The following is a 13,547-nucleotide window of genomic DNA, read 5'->3' as shown; positions in this document are numbered from 1 at the left end:
TTGTGTTCCGTTTTGTTTATCGCGTTCGTCATTTCTAGTATAACAACGACCGATGATTGTCCAGAAATACCGAAATTTTTACATTATTTCTAACATTGCGAATACCTGCCAGGTTTCTCTTTTATCGAAAGAAGGTCGTTGTTTCAGAGATGAACGTTTGAATTCGATAATTTCGGTAATATCAGTCTCCATAGTCGCACGAAAATGCGCTTAATTAAAAACCACCGGTCCGAATAGAAGAACGCGATCGATCAAAGAGATAGTGAGTCTCGCCTATCAAACACATCGGCGCGGACTAGTCAGTTATACTACATCTTTTGCGGAAAGATACAGGAGAGCCGAAGGCAAGGAAAAAGTCGACCAGGCAAGGCAAGTCCCGGGTTAGAAGAGGGTTGAGCGAGCCAGCGCCTAATTGCAATTAACAACTCGCCATTATTAGAATATACGACGCCTCGCAATGAGATAATGCAAATAAAACGAAAGTTTTAATTACTTTGCCGCTACGCCCGCCGGCGATCCGTTGTTACATCGCAGGATAATGGAAAGTTTACCGCGACAGCGCTACCCCGCCTCCGTTTTATCCGGCCTCAACCCTCTGCTCCGACCGCTATGTCCGCCGCCCTCTCGCTCGTCTCATCCGTTCCCATTTTCATTCCGCCTGATCTTTTCGTCTCGTCGATGCGTTCTGACGTTTTCCCATGCGTCGCGATTAAATCGTAAAGCGGTAGACGAGAAGAGTAAGAGAAATCTCTAATCGAATTTATTTTCCGTACGTGACGACGAATACTTGGCGTATTTCTCTCACCTCCTTCCCTTGGATAAAGAAAATTATTAATAGCTTCATTTTCCGGACGGACATAAACTGTACGAGATGAAATCACCTATAACACTAATCGTAAGCGATTCGCTTTTCCTCTTCTATCTTTTGTTAAATAATGTAAAATATCAATTCTTTTAATCTATTGTCGAAGAATTATATTATATTTTATATGTGTGTATCTCTTATATTATGTTCACTTTTACATGAATTTGAACAATCTACAATTCTACATAGTTGAAATGACAAATATTCTTATACTTGTTTTCACTTTTCTCTGTGTGTAAGTGTAAAATGCATTGTCAAGAACACAAATAGTTCCCGAAGTTGTGTTTTAAAAAAGAGAGCAACGTTTATCATATTGCTGACTTCTTGGAAACTTTTGTGTTAGATACAAGTTTTGTAAAAATATCAAGAAAACGTGTGTGTGCAGACACTTTATCTTTTGGAGAAACTTATGTTAGATGTCAAAGTCGTTAGGCGTGCCGCAATATCGGACGGAACCCAGGGGAGCTGAAGGGGAGAATCGACGTTATTGTCATCATTGCATGACAGTGGTATCGATCTATTATTGACTGTCGCTTCGCGAGTTTACCCTTGCTCCGTGTTACTTTAAGCTCCTTGATCATTGTTCTGGGTGTTCTACGTCTTACGATGTTTTTTCGCTGTTCGTATATACATACATTTCTTCTCTCTGACCATGACTGTGTCATAATATTTTTTAACGTTGTGCGGATAGCTCTCCTCTTCTTTCCTTTATCTTTTTTTCTCTTTTTTTTTTACCTTTACGTCAGCGTATCTCGGATGTTCATCGTTAATTCGGTGTTTCGCCGTTGCACTCGATGTCAGTGGCTGTTCTCGGTGTTGCGCTGTCGACCAATGTTGGTTGTTGCTTCGCTACGAGACGGTGATACGTGCATTGCGAGGTTTTGTAGTCCGAACCGGAAATCGACACGAATCCGTTTCGCGATCGGCAACACCGTCACTTGCGAAAATAAAGATATCGTTACACTTCAATCACGAGCAAAATAATTCGACTTTGCGAATCGAAAAACTTAAATTCATGTAACGTTATATTAATTAAAATAATATTAAGAGCTTTAACAAAATTATTTTTTTACATATTAATTTCGCGTACATATTCTTAACTAAAAAAAATGCTAAGTTACATAATATTTTAGTTGCATTAAAATTATATATTATCAAATTTAATATCTGATTATGTGTAAGAAGAATGGGAAAGTCGCGCGAATTTAGGTGTCTTGGTGTTTCACGTAACGTTTTGCTATTACTTTTCAACGGAAGTATTATAGATATAGAAGTAGACAAGGTAGTCATTCTCATTAAATTCGCGTGCACGTACCGCGTGTGTGCCAATTAGAGAGGCGAAAACCAATTTCAGGATCAACGATCGCGCACCGCGGCACGACGACGGGCTTTAATTTATGGCTCGTTCTTCGTGATTTCGTCGTCCACACCGCAATTCCCCCCCGTGCTCGCCCTCAGTCAGAACCGGAAACCCGTCGACACTCGTGCTAATTTGGGTTTCGCGTGACAGCCACGATCGAGTTATTACCAGGACGAAGTCGTTTTCGCGTAAGAGAGAGGGAGAGTTTGTCACTCTTTGCGTAAACCGCAGGACAGGTTTGTGATTTCTCGAGGCACTAAGTACCCAACAACATTAATTCATAATTGACGGAAAAGTTTGAATTAAATCGGTGACTCGCTCGCGGAATATCACTCTTTTGTATCAAATTCAACTACGGTAAAGAACATTTCCAATCCGCGAACGAATATTACTTCGCGAATTTTGCATAGTATGAATTACGCGACATCTATCTGGAAAGCATGTAGAGCAATGCTCGAGGATAGGAAAGTTTTATCCTTTTGAATCTTAGAATCAAGTTTTGCGACTCGAAACAAACTTTTGCAAACGCTGATCGCGATGTGCTATTTTCGACAACTGCAATTAAAGTTTTACTCTCGGACAATCGACGAAAATCACCTCCGAATCGGATGAAAATATCCTCGTAAAACCGCCATAAAATTTTGTCCATGTCGCATTAATTCTTAAACTTTGCCGGAAAATTCGCGATGATAATCTTATCGACCAGCAAATATGTTCGACGAGTCATGCTCGTGTTATCGTCGAACAGCGACATACCGGAAGTCGTAATCGGGGCTGAAAATGGACGATTATGCTCCGCGATGATTCGACGAGCATATCCCGATGGATTCCCGGAGGAATCTTTCCGCAAAAGATCTTTCGGGCAGAGACGAACAGGTCGCGATGAGTAGCACCCTAAAAGTTGAGTGGCAGCCATCTCATTACTTAAATGCGTCCGTTAGTCGGGAGAAGCTCTGGCCAAGAGAGCAGAAGTTTCCACGGTCATAATCGCCGCTAATTGACGTCGGAGTTATAAAGTTCAGTGAAATTAGCTAAATCCTTATTTGGACTGCCATTGTTCGGGTAGTCTTACCCTCTCTTCGCTTCTACCCTCGGGATTTTCTTCACCGGCCTAAATTAAACCCCGATGTCTTTGCCATTTTAACACCGGAAATCGAAAACGAGACCTACTTAAGTGGTCGTAATGTAGGGTAGAGTAATCAATTATACAAAAATTAAATTACAAGTTATGGAAGTACAGAATTGTAAAATTATAAATGTAATTTAAGAACCTGGAGCGCGTGACACATAATCTTTTACAATAATTATATTACATTCATACATCATTAACATTTGTTCCGCATTGATCTCATTTATAATCAGCGTAATATAATATGGATAAGAAGAGATAAGTGTGTGTAAGAGAGAGTTTTCGTGCAGGGTGACGGCAAACTTGTATCATATAGAATGCTCATGTAAAAAAACGTATAGCGACGGATTATCGTGTCTGGCGAAAATACGGGAATACCGCACCATCGTAATCAGTGTCATCACTATCATCGTCACGTCCATACCCATTCACTCATATCAGCATCCATCATTGTCACCTCATCCGTCATTGTGTTGTAATTCCCCAGTGTTGTGTGTGTATATTTGAAAGTATAAATACTCAACGTTATTTGAACCGGGAGATCTCTATCAATAGTCACGAGCGAAACAATGCTCGTGACTTTTTTTTCTAATCGTTTTCTCAACATTCGGTCATTTTCATGTCATTTTCTGTCATTCACTCGCAGTCTATTTAAATTCTCGCTTGATTCATGCTCACGTCATTTCGCATCATTCGCGGGAGACAAAATCATGATTGTATGTCATCATCATTTCGCACTCGGGCGGACGAGAGAAATCGGTATTATCGTCAAGAGAGTCAACCGGCAGATTCATCTTCGTTCATCGAAGAAAGAGAAAGACGACTCCAGACGAAAAAAAAAGAAAGTAATCAGAAAGAAAAGCAATACCCCACTGGCGACCTTGCTAATGGGTTGAAACTCTCGTATCGCGCGGAATCATTTATATTTGCGAAGGAAACAAAACTCATCCAGAACTAACATTCTAACTTGAGTATTATACTTCAAGTTTAGATGTTTAGATGTGCTCTGATTTATATGGTAGGATGCTCTATCTCAGGACCCGAGGGCTGCAACCTGTTCATCTACCACCTGCCCCAGGAGTTCGGTGACGGCGAGCTCATGCAGATGTTCCTCCCGTTTGGCAACGTCATCTCCTCCAAAGTCTTCATCGACCGAGCGACCAACCAGAGTAAATGCTTTGGTAAGTGCGGGCGGTAACTACGGGCAAATTTCAGAACGACCAGCGACAACGAAAGATACCTGATGCACCTTAAGCCAAGGTAGGACGAAGGACGTCAACGTTTCGGTGCCAAACAACGTCGTGGAAGCAGATATATAAGATCATATTTTCGAAATTTGAATATCTCTATTTTTACAATGTACAGTTATACGATTTTATTTACGATAAAAGCTATAGCAAAAAATAACGTTGAAAGATATATGTGTGTGTGTGTGTGTGTACACATGTCATTCTCACAAAAAATATTTCAATATATTTTTGCTTTGAATCGTATAACTGGACGCAAAAATATAATCACGACGTACATGAATATGTCTGTGATTATTATTATGACTTTCGATCAGTCACATGCTACGGTGCTCTAAATGACTCTACACGTTTCCAATCAGAGAGTGGTGGATTAATCATGGAAATTTAATTCGTCTCGTCCGTATTAGCGGACGGACCGGGCAGACTGAATATGAATGCCCGTTTCAATGGAACTGGAATCAAACTGCGCAGTTCTTTTTTAGAGACTATGCAGAGAGGACCGAAACAGAGAATGCGTATAAAAGCCGCTGGCGTTTCTTTGATTAATCGTATCCGAGAGTATGAGGATACAGATAATTGGACGATTCCATTCGCGTTCGCTCGGTCCTTGGTCTATCTTCGCATTCGTCCACGTATGATTCATATATTTCCGTCCGTGTATTTTGTCTCTTCCTGTTTCAGAGACTCGTCATACCCCTCCCCCAAAAAAGAAGGCGGGCTCTCAACGACGCGTCATAATTATTCCCGCAACGGGGAAAAAAATGTGCAGAAGTTTGCATCCCTTTGAAGGCATTTTCCTCGCCGCGATCAATTTAACGAAAAGACTCTTTGACAACAGTTTTTGCCGAGAATTCACGCAGTATAATTATAACCACTGCGATTGGACGAAATTGTTCTCCTACACGAGTTTTTTTTTTTTAATATATCGTGCGATGCGAAAACTCGGTATAGCTTAGCTCTTCCTCACAATTAACTCTTTCCGTGGAACGAGAGAGAGAGAGTTAAAATAATCCGGGTGTCCCTCGGCCCTAAAATAAAAGTAATTTGCGGAGCAAAGAACTATGGGTGGATGGAGGACGATGGGACTCGGTCAGGTGGTTTAGACCACCATGATGCCGAAACTAAAATGAGGTCGACGTTAATGATCAAAATTGGCTTAAAACGAGAAAGTCGTGATGATCTTTCCTCCTAAGGGTCTTCGTTATCGTGTATCTGCCCTTGCGGTGCAACTTGGATAATGTCCAGTCCACGAATGAACATTTTTTATCCCTCACGGAAGATCTGGTTCGCCTAGATTGCTGTTTAATTCCTAAATAGTCAATACTGTCCTCAAAATGTAGCAAATATTTAAAAATAAGCTATGCTTTTTCTTATTACATACATAAATAGTATATTTCCCTATGTATAATTATAGATGTTATTATGATGAAATTGATTTTTTGTTGTTGTTTTGTTGTATTATATTTATTGTACTGCATTTACTAATAATCAACGTTTTAGTCATATAAATATTTGACATTTTTTCTTGCCATTATATGCATTAATAAATAAAAATTATATTCTTACATGATATCGAAAAAAGATTTTCATAAGGGACGGAAAATCTATTACACACTGCAGGATTCAACGTTCGCTATTTTCAGGTTTCGTGTCGTTCGATAATCCAGCGAGCGCGCAAACAGCGATCCAAGCGATGAACGGCTTCCAAATAGGGATGAAACGATTAAAAGTCCAATTGAAGAGGCCCAAGGACGCCAGCCGGCCATACTAACCCACGTCCTAGCCTAGAAAATCTGGACGAGTCGCGCCCTATGTCGTAACTTACAGAGTAAGTTTTTTTTATACATTTCTTTTCTAAGTTTCTTTTCTCGTGAAAAAGAACACTTTTTCTGTTTATGCGAGAACTTTTTCTGTTAGACATTTTTCTTTCAGTTGTGATAAAATTATTAATTTTAAAATAAAAGTATATCGATATAACTTTATAATTCTATTTATAATTCTTTAAGTAGTAGCCTTATTAATTTATAAACGTGGCAAATAACTTTATTATGCATTCAAATCCCAAAAATTATACAGTATCGTCGCTCTGAATTGCAGATGTCGTCCGAGAACGTGAACTCGATGGACGCTCGACGATCAGGAGTGACGAGTTGAATCACCGTTACAACGCTCTCCGCCGTAACAACTTAGTATACTAGCTAGTTAATTCATTAGAGGATAAAAATTTAGAAGTCAGTAGGACAGCAACGGCTTCAACGTTGTTGAAGTTGTTCGTGCGGCGGCGGCGAAGAGGCTGAAGCGAAAGCGATGAAGGATGTTCTGCGCTGAACCCAGAGAAGAAGAGCCGAAGAGAGGAGAGAACGAGAAGTACGCTGAGACGACGTTTCCCAGATGCTCGGATAACCGGATAATCTGTCGATAGGCAACATCGGGCTTTCCTCTGTCTCCTTTACGTCCATTCTCACTACAAAATCTGCAAATTTCTTTCTGTCCTCCGCGAGTCTAGCCTCTGGTCCCTACTGCCAGGTGAAAGATTACGTTCGAGCTCGAGGACGAGGGCGCGAATGGGCGCACGAGCGTGCAGCGAAACCTGTCGTAGAAACATTTCGAGGATCCGATTATCCCGGAGAGACCTGCCGGAAACGCTGGAAAAGTATTGAAAACTGATTCACGTCGTCCGGATATATATTCACGGCGACGACACCGTTATAGTTACACGCGCGAGTCACGACATCGCGCCGCGACGATTGTCCAGCATCAAACCGACAATAGCTATCGCGAAATTATCCCGTCGAATAAAACGCCCCTAGGAGTCCCGTCGTGTTCGTTGCCGCAGTCCGACGTAACAGCGCGGAAAAGATGCCACACCACGGCGGAGGAAAATTTGCCGAACTCGTACATCCGGTCTGATTGATCCCTCGACGAGGACTCTCGACGAGGTCGGATCGTCGCGTCCGTCGGCCGGACAGAACAGCCTGACGATCACCGTGGTATGAGAGACTGACGAATCTTTTGTACCGCATGCAGCAAATGATATGTGTAGTCGTCGCGATCAAGATCCTGCGCGCGTCACCCACGACGACGACGACGACAACGACGACGGGACGGATAATAATCTCCGCGCGACTGACGAAAGTAGGATAAAAACGCAGGCTCGTCCCGAAGACACGAGGACGAGGTCCGATATCTCTCTCCCAAAAAGACAAATGTCAATCATATGCTATACAGGGTGCTCGTCTGACGAAACGCGTCTGAAAACTTTGAAAAAAAGAAAAAGACAAAAAATACAAAAAAAAATTAAACCCAGAGAATCAAGCGGCGAACATGGGCTCAGCGCCGGTCCGACATCCCAGCCGGATATCGGGTTCTCCTTAACGTTTAAGGTTTAAACACGTACGACGCGCTGTAGATTTTATATACTGCAGATAGAGGAGTGAAAGAGAGAGAAAGGAAGTGTGCGTGAGGAAGGAGTTTGTCGCGCGTCGTGCTACGCGTCGAGGAGGAAGCGAGGAAGTCCTGTCCTACTCGCGCGCGTTCGCACGGTGCTCGTCCTCCGCGACTAATAGCTCTTATTACTATTATGGTGATTATCATTGTAATTATCGCTAAGTAAGTGACGCGCGAGTTTCCGGCCGAAAGTATAATCTATTCCGTTGTGGTTCCTGCGTGAACATCGAGAGAGGAATCGCGTGTGAGGGCGCGATCGCCCCGCCCGTCCCGCTATCGATTCCGTGGTTCGGTCCGATTTGGACGGATCGATCGACGATCGACTTTGCCTGATCGGTTAAGCATCGCCCGAGAAATGTCAGCCAGGCTGTGATTATCCAAACGATGACGATGCCGATGACGATGATAGTCCTCTTTAAGTTTTGATTAGTAATGACGCACTATATCTTCTGTTGTTGTTAATGAAATAGGAAAAAAATAGGGAGAATGGAGGAAAACCAAAGAAAATGATGTAAGAATAGTAATATTGTGTAAAATGCAATATTTATTCTAGAATCGCCTATCGTCTTTCTTTAGACTGCGATACAGAAAGGGGAACAAACAGTTAGGGAATAATATTTTTTACGTTTAATTTTATTTCTTAAGTATAAAAAAAATTGAGTTTAGGATGGATTATGGGAGCTGATTATCGTGCAATGATTTAATTGACTTATATATGCTTTATTCGATGTTGGCCGGGACTCTTAAAACGATGACAGATTTGAACGTATTATTTTCGCGAGAAGAGGACCGCGCGCTGCCGGATGTAGGTTCGGTATGCCCAATCGATCAATCATGTGTGTTCATGCGGAATTCTTGTGACTGAAATAGACAAAACATTGAACATTTCGCGCGCGATGCCCGGTCGGATACGCAGAGTGTCTCGAGCGAGTTCGCGAAAGAAAGCCAAAGAACAGAGGGAAGTAGGCGAGGGAGGGGAAGATGGGAGGAATAGGGGGTGAAAAACAGACCGAATATATAAAATACGCATAGGGTAGGTGAGCGATGGAGCGGAGAGGAAAACTCTGATCTAGCGGAAATAATCATCCATCAAAGTACCAGCACCGCAGCAATATATATACATATATATGTATATATATGTATATATATGTATATATGTATATATATATATTTATATGTATATATATGATAAATATTAAATATTATATATATATTTATATAGTATATATACATATATATAATATTATATATAAATACATATGCGTACGCATACACACACATTTACGTACGTGACGTGTGTATATGTGTATATATGTGTCGATCGAAAGGAATTAGAAACTTAGTAAATTATTCTAGTTTAGCTAAATCAACGTCTAATAATAAATTATTACGCGGATATACACGCGGGGAGGGAAACGGGAAAAGGACGAGTTTAGTGAGACGAGAAATTGTTTGGTCCGGCGCGCTGCCACGGTTATTTTATGTTTGCACATTGCATTATACATACACATTATACATCATGGACACACACATTTACGTAAATCATATATAGACACACACACACATGTACATAGATACATATACATATTGTACCTATGTTTTTGGACGAGAGCAAAGATCTTCTCGTTTTACAATCCGCTCCGCGAATTTGTTGCTCGTCCGAACATGCAACGCGCGCGCGGTACGCATGTCGCGCGTCGCACGTGCGCAATTAATGGACACCCAGTGTACGTGGCTCACGCACGTGCGCGTGTGTAATCGTGCGTGCACATGTGTGTACGTACGAGGCTAATTATACGACGGAGAGAAATGCGCTTGAAAGAAGGGCTGCTAGTTACGAATTGACGACATAATATTAATATATACATATATATATACATATATGTATATATATATAATGATAAACCAAATAATGCTAAAATGACAAAGATAAAGGATTGATAACGATAATGATTATTTATGGTACATATACATAACTTATACAATACGGTAACGTAAACATACGCATATATATTCTTGTCATTTTTAGAAGGTTAAATTTATATAATATGTATATATATGAAAAAGGGGGAAGCTATTAAGGGTCGGCAGGAGACACGGACTCGCAGCTAACCCAACCCGACAGAGGTCTCCATCGCTGCGAGTCCGTATTTTATTTATATAAATTTTTAAGAGCAAAAATGCAAAATCGGGCTCTTTAGCTGACTGTATTATTATATAAAGAGTATATAAAAAAAATTAACAAATCTATATAACTTATTTTATGAGAAATCTGGATAGGTATTACGAATCCGTAATTCCGGCCGGCCGACATGTCGAATTACGGATTCGTAATATCCAGATTTCTCATAAAATAAGTTACATAGATTCGTGAATTTTTTTTATATCTCAGAGAGACTGTGCGGGAATAAGATATTACCGCACTGTTTCGAGTGGAAAATTTCTCGTTGGTTATTTGTCGCACAAAAAACACGCACGTAATGGGCCACTTTCCACGCACTTGTAGTATAAAATAGTGTGTGTAACACGTGCGGGTTTTCAACTTCCCGCACTTGTACACAAATAACTATTTATATACTCTTTAAATAATAATGTCAAGTCAGCTAAAGAGCCCGATTTTGCATTTTTGCTCTTAAAAATTTATAATAAATAAAATACGGACTCGCAGCTAACCCAACCCAACAAAGGTCTCCACCGTGACTCCTGCCGACCCTTAACGAGTCCTTAACGACGCAGCAACTTGTGGAATTATGGCATGCAAATTTCAGAGAGCGAGAGAGAGAGAGAGAGAGAGAGAGAGAGAGAGAGAGAGAATGTGTGTGTGTGTGTGTGAGAGAGAGAGAGAGAGAGAGAGAGAGAGAGAGAGGAACGAGATTACCCTCGCGGGAAAAGCTCAACGAAATTCGTTTGAAAGAAATCGCAGACCGACGACGCAAAGTGGACGCCCAAAGATAGAAATTCATAAAAAAGATGGTGCCAGATCGCTTATATGAGTACTTATACACACGCGCATCGTGCGAATCTCCTCTCACGTGCATATACATACAAAAATACAAAGACAACACGCATACACACACACGTATACACATTCGCGCGCGCGCACACATTAAAGGACACGTATACTGGAGAGATGCTTCTATGCAAGCACCAATTGATAATATCACTACAATCTAAGCTTTTTAAAGTCTAACAGTACTATTAGCGAATATCAAGGAATGCAACCTACTCTAAATAGATAAACCATAATGAGATAACGATATAGATACATATATATATATATATAAATATAAATAATATACATATATAAATATATAAATACGAAGGTAACGGCTATTGTAACAAAAAAATACAACTATTTTATCCAAACAAAGTTTTTGCTACAACCGAAGTAGTGTGCATCTCGCTATGAAATAAATGAGACTTAACTAAAAAAAAAAGGATATTCTTAGCTCTAAGGAGAAATATAATAATATGATAATAGTATAATCTGTGAGGATCAGCTTTGAATTTATTTTTACATGACGTGATTGTAATGCTGAGGCGAATTCGATGCTCGCAATTTAATGTTCCGAATTCTGGGAGGCGACGTGCTCGCGCGCATGCAAAATCCCAGACGTCAGAATGTACTCCGCGTCCGAGAATCGAAGACGCGATTCTCGTATCAATTCGAGGCACCCAATCCACCGCGTAAATTCATTTGCATCAACTAAGCGAAGATTGTCGGTTGCACAGGTCGGTTGCCAAATGAAAATCGATACTCCGAATAGTTCTGGGATGCACGTACCACTTATCTGGATGCAAACGGATTCCTGCGGTTTCTCGATCGAGCGAATCTATTCAGATTTAGGACGGAGACACGATAAACTATATAAGAATAAGACTCAATAAGACGAAGAATAAAGAACAAGATATAACTTTACAATAATGTACAATAAGATAGATCGTAAGAATTAATTAATTAGGAAGCAAGTATAATTGAAACGTAAAACAAACAAAGATCTACTTTTCCTATCAAATTCTGGCGTGTGAGCAAAATATCTGTGCTTCGTATTGAAATATTGTTTATCGTCCGGTTGTCGTACTTATTTTTCACTGCTGTCGTATCTTATTCAGCCAATTCATCGTGTCTCGGCCTTTAAATTTGGAATCGTCGCGGCAAATCGCGAATTCAATGGTTCGACGCGCATCTTTGTTACGAACGTCCATCGATCTCGCGCCTCGGATAGCGCCCCGCGAACGAACGACGAGCACGCGATCGGATTCGTGTTGACGTGCTATTTCCTAATTCCTAATTAATCGCGACTCTCGCGCGAAAAGCAGCGAGAAAGCAGTGCGAAATCGCGACATTCACGGGTCGTGCTTTTCTCCGTACCGGCCGATCGCCGTTGTACGCGCGCGAGGAGACACGATAGGAAAAAGACGAGAATTTCACGCTCTCGCTCTCCGGGAGAAGGGAACGAACATCGGACACACCAGCAGCACCCGCCACCGCACTCACACGAAGAAGCAGCCAAAAAGAAACCTATCAACCCTCACGACACCGCTATGCCGCGTTGTTACCAAGTCCCAATTAGACGTAGAACCATAAATTGGAATCAAGTCACACGCGCCGCGATGCGATCCGGCAGCCGTGGTGTCGGTGATACTAGGAAACAGGGTATGTTTTTTGCAATTATTTGCGTATAACTTGTAAAAAAGAAGTGAAATTAACGAGAAATAAATACATCTTCATGTGTACACGCAGGATACGCATTTACATGTACACGACAGGCACACACACAATATATACACACACGCACACATACCTACATACATGCAGATTCGCGCACGCATACACAGGGGTATCGCAAACACGCGCCAATCCACGAGGGAGCTTGGGAGCACGTATAAAACATAGACACGAATGGCGAGCGAGGCTAAAACAGTTAACTAAGGCCGCTAATCGTACTACGTACTACTTCTTAAATATACGAGTAAGCTAAAACTATGTATGTCGTCGTAGACTTTAAGCGCGAACGTTAGAGACTCGTCGCAGATTTCGGGAGTGAATTTTCATCGTCACGGTTTGGGAACGAAGCCGAGTTTTTAGCGGGCCGTCCTAGTATCGCGTATTTGCTGATGGAGCCTTAGTTTCCAATTGTCTTCGCGAGACGCGTTCGACTGGGGGCCCGTTCGTTCTCGCGACCTCGGAACCTAGTCCGTTGCGGGGTACACGAGGCCGCTGGCCACCGGCTCAGGAATATGCGTCGCGTTCTCCGGTATAAGTGAGCACAACCCACGCTCGTTCTTCCTTCCCTGTCCCCCGTGTAATTCTCTCTTCTCGCAATCTGCTTCTCCCCGTCTATCTCGCTTCGACGTCGCGATCGCTTCCTCGCCATCCCCGGCCATTCGGTAAATCGACGAGGGAGTGCAAACGGACCACGACGACAACTCGTCGTGACCGCTAGTTGTAATTTCGCCGTTCGACACGATGTTCAGGGCGACCGATGTCAATTC

At 41.7% G+C, this 13,547-nt stretch overlaps 1 protein-coding gene across 18 annotated transcripts in view; it reads left to right on the top strand.

The window, feature by feature from the left end:
- Positions 1 to 9,227, top strand: part of LOC112467901 (CUGBP Elav-like family member 4) — a 546,980-nt gene extending 537,753 nt beyond the window's left edge. For 9 of the 18 annotated variants that reach the window (XM_025036804.1, XM_025036803.1, XM_025036802.1 and 6 more), the window contains 3 exons: positions 4,377 to 4,535; positions 6,248 to 6,432; positions 6,702 to 9,226. In XM_025036804.1, coding sequence (XP_024892572.1) covers positions 4,377 to 4,535; positions 6,248 to 6,375 — 287 coding nt within the window. In that variant the 3' untranslated portion in view covers positions 6,376 to 6,432; positions 6,702 to 9,226. Of the gene's footprint in view, positions 1 to 4,376; positions 4,536 to 6,247; positions 6,433 to 6,701 lie in introns of all 18 variants that reach the window. The other 9 variants (XM_025036796.1, XM_025036801.1, XM_025036807.1 and 6 more) reach the window with 2 other exon arrangements.
- The last annotated feature ends 4,320 nt before the right edge of the window (positions 9,228 to 13,547 follow it).

Source organism: Temnothorax curvispinosus, unplaced genomic scaffold (genome assembly GCF_003070985.1).
Source record: "Temnothorax curvispinosus isolate PA1 unplaced genomic scaffold, ASM307098v1 QBEX01017878.1, whole genome shotgun sequence".
Classification (NCBI taxonomy): Eukaryota; Metazoa; Arthropoda; class Insecta; order Hymenoptera; family Formicidae; genus Temnothorax; species Temnothorax curvispinosus.
The sequence above is the reverse complement of the archived record's forward strand: the minus strand, read 5'-3'. Positions and strand labels throughout refer to the sequence as shown.